Source organism: Heliconius melpomene, chromosome 10, assembly GCF_056956725.1.
Source record: "Heliconius melpomene rosina isolate 202511_hmr_F chromosome 10, ASM5695672v1, whole genome shotgun sequence".
NCBI lineage: Eukaryota > Metazoa > Arthropoda > Insecta > Lepidoptera > Nymphalidae > Heliconius > Heliconius melpomene.
Window position 1 is genome coordinate 8,904,275 of NC_140398.1, and position 21,353 is coordinate 8,925,627.

The following is a 21,353-nucleotide window of genomic DNA, read 5'->3' on the forward strand; positions in this document are numbered from 1 at the left end:
AAAATAAATAAACAAATTAGTATGTTTCAATGCAATTTTATTCATAATTATCGATAAACTACACAACTAAACATCTATAATACAATTTATGTTGAAATTTCAGGTTTTGTTTCATTTGCTTCCACTTCCCATACACCAATATCTTTGAGGACATCTTCTTTAGATTCAAAATACTCTTTGTACCACATAATATGGTCTTTCTTTTCTTTGACAGTATAAAATGCGTTCTTTGATAGTCCAACACATACTAATTCCATAAAATGGCGAATCGGCCCTTTAGTAGGACACCAGCCTTCCAAGTGTGAGTCTAAGAAAATGTGTTCTGAAAAATGAATATTTTGTTCCTCTTCTATACCTGAAACAGAAAATAATGATTTAATATTACTGTTTTTTAAAAAATACGCAAGGCCTCTTGGAGCAGTGGCACAAAGTTTGACTAAATTCGATTGGGTTTTATTTTCCATTTGGGGAATGAATTATTTTTATTTCCTCACTCTGATGGCGACAGGAGGAGGTAGAAGGAGACAGTACAGCAGATAGGAATATGAAATAAAAATAACAGCAGGACCTTAGCCAACAGGCACACTGAGTTCAGACATATACTGAAACTAAAATATAATAAATAAAATAAACACAAATTTATAAAGGTAAGCTTATTTATATGGTACAAAATATAAAATTGTTTATTAATCATTATACTTTAATTATGAGTTGATGATTGATGATTAATTGACCATAAGTAACATAATATTATACACAATTTTCAATAAATAAAGTGCTATAATTTTTGAGCAAGTGAGTACAGTACAGTCAATAAGTCTTGGCCGCACCGAAGTAAGTTTTCAATGAAATGGCTGTGCAGATTATATTTCATAGTTATTATTTACTTGTGCTGCGCTTTTGCCAATATTCTCTTAAACAGCTCTAGCAAGACTACGGAATATTTCTATTTATTATAATATACTTATTTTAGTACATTAAAAGAGTATGTTATTAACAATTTAATTATACATTAGTAATGACATATGGATTTGTAAATAACAAATGGACAAACATTTACATTAAATATTGTACAGATTTAACATATAAAAGAGGTTTGTTTGAAAGTAAGTTCGAGGATATAAATGAACAATTTGTATTTTGTTTAGCGACAATCATATTAACAGAACATGACGTTAGCCCTAACTTTAGGAAGTTTCTACTCTTTATTATATGTGTGGGCTACATGCGAAATGTCATGTCACAATCATGGGGGTCTGCCAGTGCCTCCAACATAATGATAATCCAGAGGGTGCAAAACGCACACCACATTTGTTTTAAATTACAATATTAAATACATAAAGTACCTTGTTCATTATCAATAGGGAACTTCCACACTTTGCCCTGTTCAGTCCATAGGATCATTTTTTCAAAATAATTAGCAGGAGGTTGTGAGGTTGCCAAAGTTAGCTCTCTTTGTTCAAGCTGCTCCCATACATCAAGCTTTGTACCATAGTTCATCTCATTAGATTTAAATATACCCAGTGGTTTTTCACTAAATATATTGATTGATATTGGTTGAGATAAACTGGAAAGATGAAAACAAAATATTGGAAAAAAATTCTTTACGAAGACTGCAATTCAATATAAAGTACTTGTAAATATGAATATTTTATGTAACTTTGAATATTTATTTTATCATTTAAATTGAAATTTTTATTTGGTAATAAACAAATCAAATTAAATAATAAATAAATTTTTAGGAGTAGGTAAAATAGCCACAAGTGTTATGTTTAATATTATTAAATATTAAAGGTAATAAAATACAAATATTTCTTGTATAATACCTCTTTTTCTTTTCAGCAGTTTGTTGTTTTCTTTGATTGAATCTAGTTGTATCTTGATTTTTTCTAGATTTGTCCATTAACCTCTTTACCTGCTGACCTCTTGTTTCTTTCATAGGTTCCTCACTGTCTCTAGACCTATCCACTTTCATACCAACTATTAAATCACTGAAATGCACAATATATACTTTTTTTAACTCGACACTGTATCGCGCACATAGTAGGGTAGGCAGAGGGAAACTGGTGTTTAGACACTCCATTCTCATCATTCAAGACTTGTAAAGTTGAAGAGTGGCAACACTCTGTACCATGTATATCATACTTGAGAGAAAATATAATTATTTAACCTGGTAGAGGATCAAACCAACAACCATAACATTTACAGTTAAGTCACAATTTCCTACTTCACCATTGTCTTTTATTTTATAATAGTCAATATCAATTATATTATTAATATATTTTCATTTCCTTGCTTTGGTAACAAGGCAAAGCCAGGTGTTTAGTTAACATTGTATTTTAACTTAATACTGTGCTTCGATTTGTTACCAGAGCAAGGATGACATTTTGGCAGAAAGTCCCCACTTTCACAGTGTAAACTAGTCAAACTATGAATTTAAATAGGATGTATATTTTTTACCATTTTTTAAACCTTTTTAGAACTAGTAATAGAAATATTTAAAAAAATATGTAGCGATTGTATGTTGTTATTAAAATGAAAATATACCTGAGAGATGTCGAAGTCTGATTAATTTTGCCTAAAACTTTAGACAACAGTTCTGCTTCTGTTTGTTTGACATTTCCACCAATAGCTTCTGCCACTTCACTTGCAGCTTTTGTTATGTTTTCCTCTGAAATAAAACATTAGGTAATGTTAGGACTTTCTGTTGTTTAACACAATGGTTGTAGATTCGATTTTCACTCGAAGAATGGATTGTTTTTTATTCCTTGCTTCAGCAGCAGTAAGGCAGATAAAGTATGATCTTGAGTTCTGCAACTCAATACATAATATCTCTAAAATTGGTCAACCCGAGGATCTTAAGAGTTTAGGATCTTTCTTCCGAACATACATTTCTATATGGACACTGGAAAGTGATATAAAGAACACATCGTGAACTAAAAAAAAATCAATGTAGAATACATATAACATTTCACCTATTTTCTCCATTTTTACTTCTATTTCATCTTTTTTCTGTTTCTTCTTTCTGTCGGGCGCAGTGGTAAACCTTTCTCTGTATTCGCTTTCGGATATTTTAGGTTCAGTCAGCATACTTTTAAGAAGAGCTTGAATTTTGTCAGTACTGGAGTCAGAGGCTTTTTTACTATCTTTGATTTCTTCATTTTTGGATTCTAATATTTTAGGATCGTGATCTGGTGTTTTTTCTGATAGACATCTTATAAAATACTTAAAATCTCGCTTTATTCTTAACCTGCAAATATATTTTATGTTGATATACATCATAATTATTGATTACGATAAGTAATTTTGTAAATACACTCAATTTATACCTGGAGAGCATTGTAGTACTGTAAAATTTTATTCAATAAAGATTTTAATTTATTTTTTAATGTTTTTCTATTAACTAGCAAATGACAATAACCACTTACGCTTGTCAATTTGACATTTAAGAATATACGACAGGAACGATTCATTTTACGGAGTTAGGAGTTATTCATATTATGTAGATATTTTTATAAAAATAACTTTATAGTGCCCCATAGTTGCATGTCATAAAATAAATCGTAAGTCAATCGTTTCAAAGATATTTTTATTAAAAAAATGTTTTCTATATATCAATAAAAATTCGCAACGGAACGGTTTGAACGAAACATATTTAAGTTTTTGATGTATAGCTCATTTTCAAAAACTGCAAATATAACTTTGTAATTTATTCGAACGCTGAAAAACAAAGATTTTTTGCGGGCGAAAAATAATAGACTACAATTTAAATAATTGTCATCGATAGAAATTGTTCACGTTCTACTGTACTTTAGTTTTGTGAGTGTGAGCATAGGCGCCTCTATGTTGGTATGTAAAAATGCAGTTTGCCCAAGTTCCGGGGGTCCTTCGATAATTCATAGTTTTTTCTCCGACACAAGCTGGTTAAATGAAAAAAAAAAACATTTTTATAATTAGTTTTATTTTGTAAGTGTAAGTACTCTTGGTACTTTAAGGAGCCTTTAACATTAAGTCACACCTACAACAGGTTTTACACAAAGTAAGACTTAAAATCTACATTTAATGTAGTAATATCCACCATTTTTATAAACAAGTAATTTGTGTAGTATCCTATTAGAATTTTGAACATTAAGTATTCAAATTGAACAAACTGTCAAAATTAAATATTAACAAATTATCAGCACCATTTTCTTATCTCTTATCTAAACTACTAATAAACTAATTAAACTATTGCTTATTTATTGACTATAACTTGCATATTTATTGTCAAATTACATATACTTATTAAAAATGTCAATGAGCATAGTTGCATGATATTAAAACACATTAATGACAGCAAATAAAAATATTTATAATGGAAGATATCATATTATAAAGTACAAATGCTTTTTTGAGCAATATTAAGTAAATATAAGTACTTAATTTTAATTAAAATTAAATATTTTTACAACACAAACTTAACACAAAACATTTTGGTACAATATGCGGATATTCGAACCAATTAGAGATCATATGTAACATGAAAAAACAATAATATAATTACTTAAGCATCTTTTTTTTACAAAATTTGTCTTTGTTATATTGTTATAATTTTTCATTATTTAAAGGTAAATTATTATGTAAATGTTGGTGACATTTGAATAATGTTATATATATTTACTTTCTGTGTAAGAATATATAGAACATTTCTCAACCTCTAAATGAGTGAGGATTTTTGCTTTTATTTATTTCACATACATTTATGGACAAAAAAATTTTTTACATGTAAATCAAAAATTTTTTAAAGTTTATCAATAATATTTTCGTCTTATTTTAAAACAGTATGAATAATTATGGCAACATTACAATAATAAATCTAAGGCACAAAATTTTCACAATATGTACAAAATATATGGCACACTCACAATCTCACTATAAACTAATATATAACTATTAAGTGGTAGCACCATTCAAATAAACAGAATGGAAATAAAAAATATGCTGCAAAAGCTCAAACCAGCCATTTACGAGTTATTGCAAGTACTTGCTATTAATTTAGTTTAAAATAGGCAAATAATGTCTAATCTGTCTATCTAATAAACAAATATAGTAAAACTATTATTTTTAAGGCACACTCTCATATATTCAGCTGTCAAATGTAAAAGCAACGAATGTGAGTTTAATTCCCGCCCGAGTTGTTTTGTACCTGTGATTACAAAACAAATACCGTTGATTTCCACCGCTCAACATAATAAAAACTCGAAAATTGAGTACATAGTTCCGTCTGCCCTATGCGGGATACAGTGTGACATTAAAAAAAGTTTACATTCACATACATTATTATCACAGTTATTATTATTAGGAACTTAGTTTGACGAATCCAATGTATGTATAACCAGGTCTAAGCCACAATATTCTATTTTGTTCTCTTTGAGCAATATTCACTGTGTCCCCTTTATAAAGTCTGGCCACTGTTTGTACTGAACATGACATTTGGGATTTGTCGAGTGCTCTATTGGTTGAGTCGTCACCGGTAGCACAACTGGTAAGGAGACGGGGTTCTTGTGCAGGTTGTCTTGCCCATATGAAGTAGCAGTTAGGTGCACGACCTATATATACAACCTGTAGGGTATAAATTAAAAAATATATTATTACCTAATTAATATATTGAAAAATGGCTGTGGGTTTAATGCACATTAAATATAAATTACTTGATGTGTCTGTCTGTCGAGACAAACTTAATATTTGGCTCCACCTATGAATATTGTGGATAGAAGTGAAGAGGAGTGCTATTAATTTCTGCTTTTTAAGTAATTTTTTAGATTTTATGTTTCGTTTCAAAATACAAACATTTTATGTTAATAGTATTATTATATTTTTTGTTGTAATTGTAAATGTATAATATTGAACATTACTTTTTATTCCACAAATTTTGTGTTCATGAGCGGGGAAGCCCCGTCGACTATACTATTACAATAATAAACTATTGTAATATTATCGTCGGTATTTAAGAGTAGGAGTGAATTAAATAGAATGAACCATCATTTACATATAATGATTACTAAGGATAACCCTTATCATCACACTACTACAGTCAGTATGGGAACTAAAACTAAAATAACATTGTGTAATGTAGTAAATAAAATAAGATAAATACACTTCTATACAGGCACTATATAAAAGTTTTAAATGTATAATTATATATTATTTTGTTTCACACTATATGCCTATAGCCAGAGTAAATCTAGTGTCAACAGACTGTTCCTCACACTGCCCAATTTTCTAGTTATTGTGTATTAAGTGGTGAAACTCAACGGTGTACTATAAGACATAGTACTGTAGTAGTATAGCAGTTATCAGAGAGAGGAAATGAACATTATTTATACCCATTCTGTATACAGTCAGACGGTCTGCTGCTGTGCCATGACAGTCAAAATATCATCAATCATCATTATTTAAATTAAACATAAAAATAAATATCTATATTTAATAATATAAACATACCTGAGCATATATTAAGTACAAGCCACTCTCATTTATCGTAAAATAATTGGTGTTAAGCTCGATCTTGGATTCACTGTTCTTCGTCGATACTTCCTTATCACGCACCCAAGGACCGATGATGGCTGTAATAAAAAAATATCAAAATAAATACATGTCACATATCATAAAGAAATTCAGAATTGTTGTAAAAAAATACATAGGAATAACAAAAAAAATACATATGAATGAATGAAAAGAAACGCGTTTGACTGGACGCTCGACGCTGGTAGTGGGTTTCAATCCCCTCTTGGATAAGCGTAGTATTGGGTAATGCTATATTTCACACAATTGGTCTATGGATGTGGAGTAACTTTGCACTAACCCACTAGTGATTTATGAAAAAAGAGAGCAAAAGCTTTCTCTCCGCAACTTGTATTGGTATATAAATGTAAGAGTCATATATTCATCTTTAGTTTTTATATAACTTTATATATGTAATATGATAATATTTTCTATGTACTAACATAAATAATATTGGTACACCAATGTATATTATCGAGCTATTTCGTTTTTCAAACTGGACGCAGCTGATTAAGTTGAGACTAGAAATGACTGGGCAGTTAGTTAACATTAGCACGACTATATATAGATTAATTATCAATTTAGAATGCAATGTTAGGCAAGTATTTCAAAAATATTATATACTTAATATTACATTTTATTTAGATGACTCTTTTAATGATTAGATAAAAATATTATAACATAGTTTTGTATACTTTTAACGTCGTGTGTAAGTTTGAAAATATTAATATTTTTATTTCTTATATCTAAGGTTGGCAACGTGTGGCGTTAATAAACAAATATACTATATAATTATATAGAAATTATTCTAACGTGTAATAAGTAATAACTAAAGTAAAAGCCACTAATATTTAAAATTTGCAAAAATACATATCTATAATTTTTATGATTCTCTTTGTAATTGGATGGATATCATAATTAAAAAATATATAATTTGTATTCAATACGTAAGCTTTGATAGCTTTGTATAATTGTTTCTTATTTAAATAGGTCACGAGTTCACTATATGTTGTGGTAAATGATAAAATATATATTCAAAATACATGTATTGAGAACTAAACTAACACGTAGTGCAGGATAACCCATTTGAGGTCACTAAATACCCAAACCAAAGACTTCACGTTGAGACCAGTGATGCAGGGACATAAACGCGACAGGTTTTGGGTTCGATTATCAGTCGAGAAAATTAAATACTTAATATATTCATTAACAGGCTCTGGTAAAAGGCAGAGTGCGGTGTTGAGTTCCGCCACTCAACAAGCAATGCCTCCAAAATTCGGCGGAACGGAAGTGTCTTAATGGGAATGGAGTGCTTAGCACTATGTGCGGGATACAGCGTGAAGCTAAAGAAAACATAGTTAGGAATGCATAAAGCTGACAACTGTGATTACAGTAATATTATGTATTGTATTAAAATTAATAAAATTATTTTAAAAAGGAAGAGACCGTCATGTCGCAGTAAGCTCGTGTATGATTGTACGCGATGATTGTATTTAAACCTCAGTAATCAGTAATATTTATGAGCATATATAAATGTTGGTTTTAAATATTTATAATATGATCTCTAGCATTACGTAGACAAAAAAATGAGAGAAATAGAGAAAATAATAATAATATCTTGTGGTTAAAGCAATTATCAGTAGTAATTTCTGCAAAGTGGCTACCAAAGTGTCTATGTTTGTAGGTATTATGGACTATCTTGAAGTAAATGTACTTAGATTTAAAGTACTATTTATTCAATGATTAACACCTTTGTGCAATGTTGTAATTGTTTTCTTATATTAATTTATATATAGGATTTATTAAGTATATAGCATAGTTAAGTGTTGATAAATGTCAAGTAGTTATTGTACGAAGTAAAATACTGTATTTATACAAACTAAGATATAGTTCACGCGCTTTGTACCGATTTCGTAATAAATTAATTCTTATAGAGGCATTGACGATTAAGATAACTATTTTTACTTATACTGTACCTCCTTATTTAAAATTAAAATACAATGAAGGTTGCTCGAAACGTGACATATTGACAATCGCTTGAAAAAAGTGAAGTACAAAAGACTTAGAAATGGCACAACTAAAAGGCATAAAATAAGAAACACTTATGTTTTAGTTAATATAGAAAAAGTTGGTTTTGAAAAGCAATATGTATCTTCTTAAGCATTTTCTTGTACTTTGTTTATTTTAAATCAAATTGTATCATTTAAATACAATGAAGCAAAATAAACAATATATATTTTTAAAACAATTTAAGTTATGTTAACATAATATTTAGAATAATAATTTCAATCCTACAAAATACTACTGGCCAGCTTGCTTCGCTGAATGAAATGGTATTTAAAAAAGGAATTATATAACAAAGTCTGGCTTTTAATTACAGTGTGAGATTAATTACTAATCTGAATGCTTATATATAAGGCTAGTATTTAACTGACTGGATTAGTCTAAGATAAATGTTATCAAGCTTTGGACTTTAATTGTTTATCATAGAGTTGATATTCTATTAACATTTGTACTTGTACAAAGAATGTAACTTAAAGGCCGTACATACTACACTACACACATACATATCCTGCAGTTATAAATTATACTTATAATGTGCATTCTTGAATTGTTGATTTGTTTATATGGTAACAAGTTGTATGTAATGTTTTATGTTTAAGTCATTAATTATTCATTAACTTTATGGAATAATTCTTTTATTATAATATAGTATATCCACTGTAATACACAGTTTTTTTTTTAATATTTATTCTATGATATTGACAATATTAGCTCAGTTGTAGCTAACAGACACATAAATAAATACTTACATTGGGCCCCAATGTTAAGTTCTTGCATAGCACCATTAAATTGAATGACTAGAGGCTCTGCAAAGGACATAATGTAAAGTTAGTGATGATACTTATTATTATAGAGGTGATTATTATTAGTTATTTGATACATACCCTTTTGGAAGACTGATATATCATACACTGGTTCTTTATTTTGACTAGAAACTTTCTTACTGGAGTCAACAAGTAACATATCTTCTCCTAAATCTTCAACATAGTATCTTCTTGCATTCGGCGATAATTCACTTTTACGGAAATCCATCCTGCCTTCACGAGCTTCAGGTCCCTTCAGCTGAGGTCTCAAATTAGATATCAATTGACTATGTATAGGTTTGTCTTGACTTAACGCACTTTCTTTAAAATTTTGTATGACAAATTGTTCTCTTAACATATCTATTTGTTTTCTCATAGAAATCATTTCGTTCCAGTAATAAAATGCAATGGAACAACTTATTATCATGCATATTATACTAAGCAGAAAATTAAATATGAACAGAAGCTTGATTTTCTTGGAAGACGCTATAGAGAGAGTCGTATTTATATGTACACCGACGTCCGTTGGTTTCTCTAAAAAGTGAAATAAATTATAAAACTTTTAATTTGGTACCAAAAATAAAAATCAATAAAATGAGTAGAACTGAAAATCACCTGTTTTCAGATGAATTACAGTCCCGTCATTTACTTTGCTTTTACCCGTGTTCAAAAAAATATTAGCAGCTGGCGCGGAGTTTAGAGGGACCCCTTCAATTAAGTTAATTTTCTTCTCGCCGTCCATTGCAAATATTTTTATAGTAATTTACTACAGTAGTACACTATACTACCATTCACACAATCATCAGCGTAGGCGTCGCCGACCCTAAACAAAGGAAGTAAAGCTTATTAAAAGTTCGCACGGCTGGCACGATAACGAGTTGATAACAAAAAATCACGACACTTACAAATTTATAGTTAAATACGCCTAGTTTAATTCATAAGCTTAATAACAGTTCACTTGTTGCGTGCACACAAATAGTTTTTCCCTTGTCCACTAAAACTAAGTTCTTCCACAGCACCAAAACAAACAAAAAAGTAAATAATACGAGTAAAACTTTGAATACGTCCGCCCGGCCGCCGACTGGTATTGGAGCGCGCGCGCGGCTTGACCGCTACCGTTGACGCGCCAAATTCAAACTGCCGAGAGTGAAGCGAACGTAAAGTGATGGGACGAAGCTGCGAATGTAGGCCGAATGCCGACAACGCAGCGACAGACTCACGACTGTTTAGCACTGGTAGCCGAAAGGTTTTACGATGAAAGTTCGCCGTATCGTACTTATAATCGGTGTTATTTTTTAAAATCAGCACAATTGCCTATTTCTGCAAATATTTCATAGTTGACGAAGTTCCACTCATTTTAAGTAATGATTCTAGTATTCCTAATTATTTTTTTGACTATGTCATTAAAAAATGTCTTTAATAGTTAATTAATTTTACTTTGAAATTATGTGACTGCCAATTGTCATTTATTATATGCATTTATATATTTTTAGAAAAAGAAAATTTTCTTAGGTCAATATTAAGTGATGATACCATACCGTATATATTTTTTATACAATATATATTTAAATAATAGTATCTAACAATATATATATAAATAGTAATATATATTTTCTATACTTATAAATATTTTTTTTCTCAAATCTACACAAAAATACACTCCCGAACGAACTTAACAGTAGATTTTCTTTCTAATCCGTATGATGAAAATGTAAAAAATAATATATTTCTATGAAGTGGCAAATATTATTCTTTCCCGTATGCCGTGCCCATATTTGATAATAATAATCAGAACCATTTTGCCATGTAATAAGTATTATTTTTCTTACTTTTTTATTATTTAAAATTGTACTTTCCATAAAACGTAATTTTAAGGAGAATAGTCTATTGTAAGCTTAGATGATACAATAAAAACCGGGGCTTTTCTTAGCGATAATCTTTAGAAGGACCTATTCATAGTCAGCTGCTTACCTGTGAAGTAAGGTGTAAGTATTTTTAATTCCAAAAACTTTATGACTAGGGTAAGAAAGACTTGAGTATGAGTATCGCTAAATAAGTGTTTAAGTAATTGTTAATAATAATAATAAAAACAGAACATGTAATGGTAAAAGTAGGTAGATTCAAAATATAGTTTCAGATTTTAGATTCACGGTATGTGCCAGCTGCTGCTATTGCTTGTCTCCTTAGGGCGCATTCTCACAAATCTTTTAGGAATGTTTATTAAAACTGTAATAAGTATTTAAAAAATATTTTGATTCTTATTTTCTTTTCCTTAATATCAAACTGGTTATAAAGATACAAGGATCGGCCATCCTTATATAGGCTGTAATAGTTGTAGTGGATTTTATTGGTTTTCGTTTTATTTCATTTATTCATATGTTATGATGATAACAAATGATGATTTGTGTTGTACGTACAGTTGTGTTATCTATAGATACTGACTATAACTTATACCGAGATAAAACACGTTCATGTCTTTCCTTTTTACCATTTTTATTTTATTAAATAATATTCTACATAATTAACAAATGGCGCAATCATTATAATTAATTACAATTGTAAATAGATAATACTAACTTTTAGTTAATCTTTTACTAATGAAGTATGTTTAACAAGTTATGATAGGTAAGTGTTATGTGAATCATAAGTTAAAAGTAAATCAAAATTGATATTATAAATTATAAATATATTCAATGTTTGCGTTACATTTCATGAATATTATATTATTTGTATAATAAATATATATTATAATAACTGTTATAGTAATCCGATATTATGTTTTCCTTTTGGTAAACTACGACATTAACTGGTCATTGAATGGCTGACGTATGTATATGTGTAACAAACAATTCAAATATACATCGAGCACAGGATTTGCGGCTACTGTATATTATTAATGACTAAGGATCAACCTAAATATTAACGTCATAGGTCTGGGTAATTACTATTTTCACAAAAAAATAAATAAACGTTTCAATATTTATTATAATATTTATTATAATATTTATTATTATAGTAATTCGGTAGTTGAAATTTTTTGCACATATTATTTAAAAAAGGATAAAGTTTGTCCTTTGTAGTAAATTAATTAAAAATATTATAAACACAGTCTTATTTACATTCTATATCCACGTCGACAAATTTAGCAGGGCTATTCCGGCGCGCGCCATGCGGAATGTTTTTGCATAGAGTACTTATACCCGGTAAGATTCTCAAATGCAATTCTTGTCATGTGCTTAGCACATCTTATGGGATTTAATAATAGAATTCCGGCCTGCGAGCATTTGGTGGTATCTGTGAAATAATTTAAGTTCTCTTCATATAGTTTTATTTAGAATTATCCAATATTAAATATTTCAACTATAAGATATAGAAGTAAGTTTTTTATAACAGTAATTTGGGAAGAACCTGGATGGCCTACGAAGTGATCTGGTTTGTCAAGTTTTTTGTGGTAACCAAACTCCATGTTCATTGGCAAGCCTCGATCCTAACCTCAGGTAGTCGGGCGTACGCGGCTACCTTGAAAAATATAAATAAAGCATTCTGTAAAGAAAAAAAATCTTTATAAAACAAAAGCGAAGCGGTGTAGCATAGTATTATTTTTGTATAGGAAATTCTCCATAGAAAACCTATTACAGCGTACTTCATTTAGGTATGTAAATATAAAAAAAAGGTTTTCCTATTAATTATAATATAGTTTGCTTTTTTTAAGGTATTAAATCTGCGGTTAATTCAACTCTTACTGTTTTGCGCCTATATAACGCCACGTTGGCGTAGTACTTTTATTAGCAGATATGTTAGTTAATACAGAGAGAAGTTAATACATATTTATTTCTTAAGTTAAGTTCTTGAAGATAGGTGTTGTATGACAAATAACTCTTGCCAACTCGAATTTTAAAAAGGAGTTAAATCACATTTAAAAAGATCTAAAAAAGAGCTAAATAAAAAAAATAGTTTAACAATTTTTTTTAATACATTTTTAATTAAAAATCGTTGTCAATAATGGTTAGTAACTTAAAATATAATTTTCAGATAAAAGGTCAGTAACTTAAAATATAGAGGTAATTTTACTTAATTGTATATTACACATATGATTACTTCTTTCTTTTACGGACGGATAAAAGAGACGGATTACGGATTTCTGTGCTTTTGAAAATGAATTTATCCCAGAATTAATTTTTGTTTTTGAAGAGAAATTATTTTTTGATTACCCTGCAGAAAATATCTCCGCCAAATTTCGGTGTATTTTTCTTTATATGTGACTATTAAATACGTTGTTTCGAATTTCTTTCGCAATTTCAGTACGTACAGTAGTAAAACGCTTTAGTAGGACAAGGAGTACCCAATTATAAACAGTAACATTATCATTCAATACTACCTATAGATATTTTGGTAGTGAAGGTACATTTTGGCTATGAGCACATGAAATTTGAACTAATATTATACGACAAGGTTTAATTCATGGCGATTTCATGTGTACACGGGAAAAAATTAAAATTGTATAACAGTAGACCAAAAGAGACCTACTTTCTAGACGAGGGCATTTTGAGATAAAGAAAATTTAACTAAAACATATTTTCATTTTATATTTTCCAACGTCTACTAAGTATTTGATAGATAATTTTATTTTTCAATGTTAGCAAAAATACAGTTTGAGGGTGGGGTATGGTCGCATGCGTGAATACATGCATTATTTAATACTGAGAATAATTTATGAGTGTCTCGTGCATCGGTTACCAAAATACGCTGAAGAAATTGGAGCTTCTTTAATGAATCACGCATAAAGTGAAAAGCAGGGTTGACATCTGGCTGCAAGATCAAGTTTTTTTTTTATTGAAGAAATTATGGATAAAGACTTTGCAAATATTTATCTTAGTCTAATTTAAAATGTTTTATTTAATTGTGATATGTGTTTATAATGTTAAATGAAATTAATCTAAATTTCACTATTGTAATTTCAACCTACCTCTGTCAATGAAGAAACTGTTGCTTTTTGGTGTGAAAAAACTCACCTGGAATTCCTCCTGGTGAATATTCTACTCACATCATCTCATGTTATTTCTCTTAAAACAGATATTATTTTATTATTAATTAAAATATAACGATATTTTGTATCACACATTTAGCTGTCAGCCCTACACTAATCTTTCCGCTTTAGTGTTTATTACATGTGCGCTTGATATTACTTGAACAGATAAATTATACATTCTTTGTCTCAATAGTCCATTCATAATATAGGTCAAAGGTAATAGAAATTTGTCATTTCCGTTGTTAGTTGTAATTTTACCTGCTTTGTTACACGTAGAGTACCTATTTGACATAAAGTTAAACTGTAGGCTAACAGCCTTGGGCTTTACCCTTTACTTCCGTTTTGAGTGAATTTATTTTATATTATATATGCATTTATATGTCACTTCATTGAATAAAGCTGATGCTATGCTGCTCTACCATATATTTTTTATGAAAATGAGTAAACAAAAAGTAGCACGGCAAAAATGTTCCTTTCCAAAATAGAATATCAGGTCTAGGTTAAATTATCTGTACAAAAATTGGAGGTCTCGAGCTTTACCTGAAATTCAGGCTTAGCTTAGCCAGATCCTTCTCCTTACTTGAACTAGCGGCTTTAATATCAAATTTAAGGCTATTATTTTTTTAGGATTTAACCACAAATGTATAGTTTTCAGATTTTTCCCTGAATTAGTACTACCTGTAGAAGCTGGGTGCCAAATTTCTTAATTCTAGGTTAACCAGAAGTACTCTATTTTTTTTTGATTCCCATTATTGTGTCGAAATATGCGTTTCTTTCTATACAAACGGTTAAATACGAATATATAAATACAAATACAATTTTTTTTTGTTGAAAATTATGGAGCTGTAAATCTACAGCTCCATGATCCAGTTTATAATTTGAATTTCAACTCGATATCTCCAAACGTTTCTAAGAGGCTCTTGGCAGCCAGACAAAAGGTACGGAACCCTAAAAAATTGAACCCTAAAACATTTACTGTTATTGTTTCATGAGTTAATGCTGTAAACGAAATGAAAGGTTCGAATTTAAGTTTTCTTACAAGTATGATAATTGTGTTCCGGGATGAGTAACACTGTCAATGCCCCTGCCCCACATTACCGTTATGGATGTTTACTTTTTGGGTCATTCATGCTGACACCGTAACATCGTCTTATTAAATCATTAATCACAACATTGAATACAATTGAAAGTGACTTTTGATAGAATTGTTATATTTGTTTTTTATAAGTTACAGTATAAACAGAAGTAATATCTTAAATAGAATCGGTGGTGGTGGAATAAAAATTTTGGAAATAGAAACCTATTTACCGTAATGTTTTTTCAGAATTTTTTTTAGTAACAAAAATATTAATAAATGTTCTATAAATCTTTTTTTATAGAACTTTATTATACTTTTATATTTATTTTCTTTAAATTAATTTCCGGTTAAGACGTGACACAGCAAACGTACAACTTTCGAAGAAAGCAATATCAGTACATTCCACTGCCTGAATCATTGAAGAAAACGAAATTTATGGTTTTAACTAGAGCATAATATAGTCGTATGTTGTGAAATAATAATACGCACTTGTATAATTGAAATATAATCATTTTCAAATTGCTAATTTAATCATTATTGAGACGGACCTATAGAAATATATTTTTTTTCTTTGAAATATTTAAAGTCACAGGAAAATTTTTAGGTACTCCGCGGATTGAAGACAGTCTCTGTATATTATTAAAATAATTGAAAGTTGATTTGATAATTCTCGAATTGGGAATTTTAATGAATCTTTAGAATGCCATATTAATAGATGAAATATGTGCAAGGTAGACACAAAACCGCTCAGGTTGCCGTTTTAAAAGATTTTAGTATATTTAGAATACTTATTATTTTTTTAGAATATTTAGTTTCATAGATTTTTTCATATATTTATTTAGCTTAAGTATGTGACTCACATATATTCGGAAATAGGTTTAACGACCTCATATGGCTTACATTTGTCTTCAATATGTGGAAAACGTTGTATTAGTCAGGTAGGCACGTCGAAGTTTGTTTTCATACTAATAAGCATTATTACGGTATTTTTCTGTGTGTAAAGCCGCTAAACTTTGTCTAATGGCATTGTTCTTATATGACTATAAACTCGACAGTTGTGGGCTCGACCTCGCTTGGAGTTCCATGCTCTGGTTCGATATTGGGCTAGAATTTGGAAGAAAAAAAAAAGGTAAATTATACGACATACTCGTAAGGTTTTCTTTGTCTACCGTTGAACAGGTGAAGAATTAACAAAACACGGGAAAAAAATTAATGTGTGAAAAACTTAACTCGCATTTGACAAATTAAATGTAGAGATTATTTTATACATGTTGCTACATGCTGAATTAAAACGAGAACACGCTTTTACTTTACGCTGCTGAGCTTTTGAAATAGGTGGGTAGACATGTTTGGATAAAAGTTTTCTAAAAGAAATTAAATTTGCACGCTTATTAATTTATTACTTTTTTATTTTATTATAGTGTAGTTTATTATCATGAATGCATTTATTAATTTATTAATAAGTGTTGTACATGTAAATGTACAAAACATTGTTGTACATGTAAATATTCTATATGGCGGAAAATTTAATTAACATAAGTTTTTAATCCATTTAGATATATCTTATATACATATGAGTATTAATGCTCAGTCCAATAAAGTAAATTATTTATTAACTAACTCTGAACGATAAATTTAAACACTAATATTTAACAAAAATAAACCGACTTCGAGCAGTAAGCTATGCAAATTTAAGACTTATGTGATTTTCTCATGGATAGCATTGTGAGAACTGGGAACACTCAGTTTTCAAATAACTCAAATCATCAACATCGGTTCACCTAGTCCAAAGATCAGAAATAATAAATAAGAAAAAAAGTACAGTTAAACCTCCTTTACAGAAGTTGGTTAAAAGAACTTCTGAACATAGAAAACAAGAGTGTTTACGTACACTTACAAATTTAAAAATAAATTTTTCCTGGCACCTTACCAAGTAGGGTGGGTACCCTTAACTATTTACTAGTACGCCTCCCTCCTGGCGTCCTTGGCGTCGTGCCATCGTAGAGGGTAGTAGACTTGGTGAGAACTACTGACCTTGAAATGAAAGTAGGCATTAAGGTTGTAAGGTTCTGAATAAACTATAAAAAATATACTTTATATATTTATAAAAATAATTTACACACACATTTTTATAATAATTACTTAAACATATTATATTGTATTTACACATTATTTTTTTATATACATATTTATATAAATAGCTTCACTTTGATTGATTTCTCGATATATGGCGTTTCGAGCGTGCCAGTTGAGCACAATTCATTTCGCCAATGTCACGTTGTATGGAAAACACACGAAGGAAATTGACCGGTAATAAAAAAGAGCTTCACTTTGTTTGCATGTAGTAAGGATAGACAGAGGAAGAAATGAAAATAAATTATTCCCTCGAGTGGCAATTGAAGCCGCAACCATCGCGTTAATGTTCAAACGCTGTACAACTCTGTCACAAACGGTCGTTTAGGTACTAAATATTAATATTTAATTTTAATAAGTAATGCTTGCCATTGATAAAATGGTGAACTAGACAGTTATCCTGGCATTTGTGTCGATTGTCGACGACTGAGACCGTTAGTGACATAGTCCTTTAATAAATAAGTGGGGCAGTGAAAGCGACGTTAGCAGTATGTGCTCACATGCGAAATTAATCATATACGGATACGGAAATATTTAAGATTATAGAATTTGAATATAATTTGATTAATCATTTATGAGGGACCGCCGTTCTGGCACCATATGGGCCTATATATGCTGTAGATGTACGCCGTGGGGTCTAAGAAATACTGCTTAGATGAGAAAAGGTGTTTTCCTGTCTAACATCTAAATTCTAAATGATGGAATGTGAGGAACTGTTGCGTGAGTCACTCAGCCTTCCTTCCTTCCTTATACCTGTGACATAATAATTACTACTTTGAAAAATTATCAGTTTCACGCTTTATCTTGCGTACAACAGGGTAGGCAGAGAGAACCTTATGTTAAGACTCTCAGTTCCCTACTTTCCGCCGCGCTTTTACCTCGACACTAGAGTGAAGAAATGAAACAATAAATGAAATGAAATATTAAATGTTAAGCCCATAAACAATAAGAATATTTTCATCAAATATTTTAGGGACTAAAATAATATTAGTATCTCAACGATGTCACGTCTTGTAGAGTTCGTCTAGAATTAGAGCTCTCCTAAGTAATGGTAGATGAAGGAACCGTTGCATATACTCGTATTTATCTTGGCTTGGAAGATAAATGCTCCCATTCATCTACCTTACTGACTGTTTCAAAACTGAACAAAAATAACACGTACATATATTATACATTTAGATATATTTTTCTATTCTGAAGTTTTTTTTAACAATTTCAAAGTTCTTATTTGTTGTATAATTAGAAATAATTAATTAACTGCACTTATAAATATTTTAATAAAACTAATTACACAGTTAGTTTTATTTACTAGATGTAAATACGTAGTAAACACTTTCTGCACGTTTTCAGGCACGTGTTTAAATAAGCAGTAATTTACATACTAGATCAGGTTATTGTTACAGTAATTTTTTAAAGCTTTAAGTTAAAACGTAGAAAGATATAGAGTAAAAAATAATTTAATACAAATATTATAAAAATATTTTACTTTCTAAGTGAAAGTGGGGGCTTTATCGTGTTATGTTTGTTTTATCTTTATTTTCTGAAACTAATTTATTGCAGTTTACTTGTAATACAGATCGGCTTTTAATTAAAAAAGCAAACGGTAATTTAATATGAATATAAGAACCTAAGCAGCGGCTCAGCTTACTTAAAATATACTAAAGAAAATGTTTATTTAAAGGATTGAAAGTAATGAAACGAGTCTTCTGGATAATATCTCAATAATTTCATGGAAGTGATGTGAGGATTTGGAACAGTTGAACGCCCTTTTCGAGTCTATATATAATGCATGTTTATTTTATTAATAAAAAAAACTTTATATCAATAGAAAAAAAGAAGATGAAGAAAAATTCTTCAAATAACATAATAATATGTTTAAGAAAAATAAAAAATAAAATTTATCTCGCCTATTTCTATTAACCTAAATATTACTCCATATTTTTTATTTTTAAGAAACCTAAGTTCAAATAATTTAAAATCAATTTGTAATTTACAATATTATTTCCATCAGTCTTTTAAAGTCCACTGCTGGACATAGGCCTCCTCCAATGCTCGCCACTCCGTTCGGTCCTGCGCCCTTTGAATCCAGCGGGTTCCCGCTGTATTATTAACATAACCTTAACACATAATATATTAGGTTCTGGATGCTGACGGCTGTATTCAAACAAACTATTTCACAATATTTTTGTTGTGATGTATGTATTTACGCACAAGTTTTCATATAATTTCAATAATATTTCAACTTTAATAAGCTTTACATTTGTAATTTAATTTATTCTCTATCGCTTAGATCTCTAAAGTCATATTTGCTTTATTTCAGTTCTACTGTGTAGGGCGTTTATGTAAACTATTAGTTATGTAAAATACCTTAATCGGCTTTATTTTCCTATATCTATTTACTATTATTGGAAATTGACTGATCTATGAAATTAGAAACCGTAATATCGATACTTTGTTTATACAAAACCTAAATATTTAATGTATTGAGTAATAAGTTTTTTAGTGTTGTGAGGTAGGTATTATATTTCAAATTACTTAAAAAGCGATAGAAAATTAGGTCTTTCTTTTTTAGATACAGTAAAAAATAAGACACAACTTCCTAAAATTGACGAGAAGGGAGAAATGAATTTTCATAGCATTTACCTTTACTGTGCTATTCACGAGATGCGTGCGTGACATTGCTAAAAATATGCAGTAGCATAGAAATGCCGTTAAGTTTGTTCCTTTAGTCGCGTTGGTCCTCAATTTGTCTAAAAAAATTAGATCCTCGTGAAATAAATGGACCTAATTAATTAATGTTATAAATAAAAATGATTATTGTTAAGACACATATTGTGCCTTGACAATGTATTTCTCCTACTCTATCAATTCTTCTTTTATTCAAACAAGCAAATTAGGTAATAATATTTCAGATATTTATGGGATTACCAATTTACTTATTTACTTAATGTTATATACGGCCGTCATACTTGTCACAAAAAGCTAGATCAACTTGAGTTAGCTAATGTATTATCTAAAAAACTTTAAAATATAGTCCACGTGGGCCAACCTTTTGGAATTTATTAGCAGAAACGATGTCACGCCACCATGAGTCATTGACAGTATGTACACGAGATACTTTTAACAATCAGTATATTTATAATGCGGTTATATGAGTTCATACTACTTATAATTACATATGGCCTGTTGTTGAGATATACCTCCGTTTATTTGTTACAACCTTTTCTCAATATTGTCATAGGATGATAGCTGAGATTGTGTTTCTTTTAAAATAAGCAGAAAACTCTGAGTGCTTGAGGAAAAATAGCGGGTTTAGAAAAAAACATGAATAATTTGTGATTATTATTGTTATAAATAAATTCACTGGGTAATGTCCAGTCCCAATGGAGACAGTTAATTTTGGGCTTAAAATGGCATAATATTTTTCATATCATAACTCTTGTTACATAAGTCCGCACAAGCTGAATATTACTAATGTCAAATTTAATTCGTGTTACGTGAAAAAAATGTTGCGTAGGTACGGCAACTATGAAATTTGAAATAAGATGATATAGCAAAACTATTTATTAGCTTACTATTTTTCTAATGAAATAATGCTAAAACGTAACTATGTCAATTGGAGCCATACTGTCTGGTTTTCCTAGAAATAACAATAACAATGAAAATAGATTATTCATTAAATATTTTTCATTGATTTGATTGG

At 29.6% G+C, this 21,353-nt stretch overlaps 2 protein-coding genes and 1 long non-coding RNA gene across 5 annotated transcripts; all 3 read right to left on the reverse strand.

The window, feature by feature from the left end:
* Positions 1-20: 20 nt before the first annotated feature.
* On the reverse strand, positions 21-3,484 carry mRpS31 (mitochondrial ribosomal protein S31). The gene is made up of 6 exons (XM_085190686.1): positions 3,330-3,484; positions 2,976-3,250; positions 2,548-2,671; positions 1,827-1,991; positions 1,347-1,567; positions 21-355 (listed from the first exon to the last, which is right to left on the reverse strand). The coding sequence occupies exons 1-6, from the start codon at positions 3,338-3,340 to the stop codon at positions 87-89; spliced, it is 1,065 nt and encodes a 354-aa protein (XP_085046812.1). The 5' UTR covers positions 3,341-3,484; the 3' UTR covers positions 21-86.
* Positions 3,485-3,942: 458 nt separating this feature from the next.
* LOC146535463 (uncharacterized) lies at positions 3,943-10,665 on the reverse strand. Of its 2 annotated transcripts, none has more exons than XM_085190688.1 (6): positions 10,316-10,665; positions 10,071-10,233; positions 9,492-9,944; positions 9,357-9,413; positions 6,484-6,605; positions 3,943-5,601 (listed from the first exon to the last, which is right to left on the reverse strand). In XM_085190688.1, the coding sequence occupies exons 2-6, from the start codon at positions 10,150-10,152 to the stop codon at positions 5,338-5,340; spliced, it is 978 nt and encodes a 325-aa protein (XP_085046814.1). In that variant the 5' UTR covers positions 10,153-10,233; positions 10,316-10,665; the 3' UTR covers positions 3,943-5,337. The 2 variants fall into 2 exon arrangements, with proteins under 2 accessions (XP_085046814.1, XP_085046813.1); XM_085190687.1 differs by having other exon boundaries at positions 10,026-10,233.
* Positions 10,666-12,409: 1,744 nt separating this feature from the next.
* Positions 12,410-14,632, reverse strand: LOC146535464 (uncharacterized). Of its 2 annotated transcripts, none has more exons than XR_014878346.1 (3): positions 14,423-14,632; positions 12,819-12,929; positions 12,410-12,704 (listed from the first exon to the last, which is right to left on the reverse strand). It is a non-coding gene; the product is annotated as an uncharacterized LOC146535464 (long non-coding RNA). The 2 variants fall into 2 exon arrangements; XR_014878345.1 differs by having other exon boundaries at positions 12,819-12,953; positions 14,423-14,623.
* Positions 14,633-21,353: the final 6,721 nt, after the last annotated feature.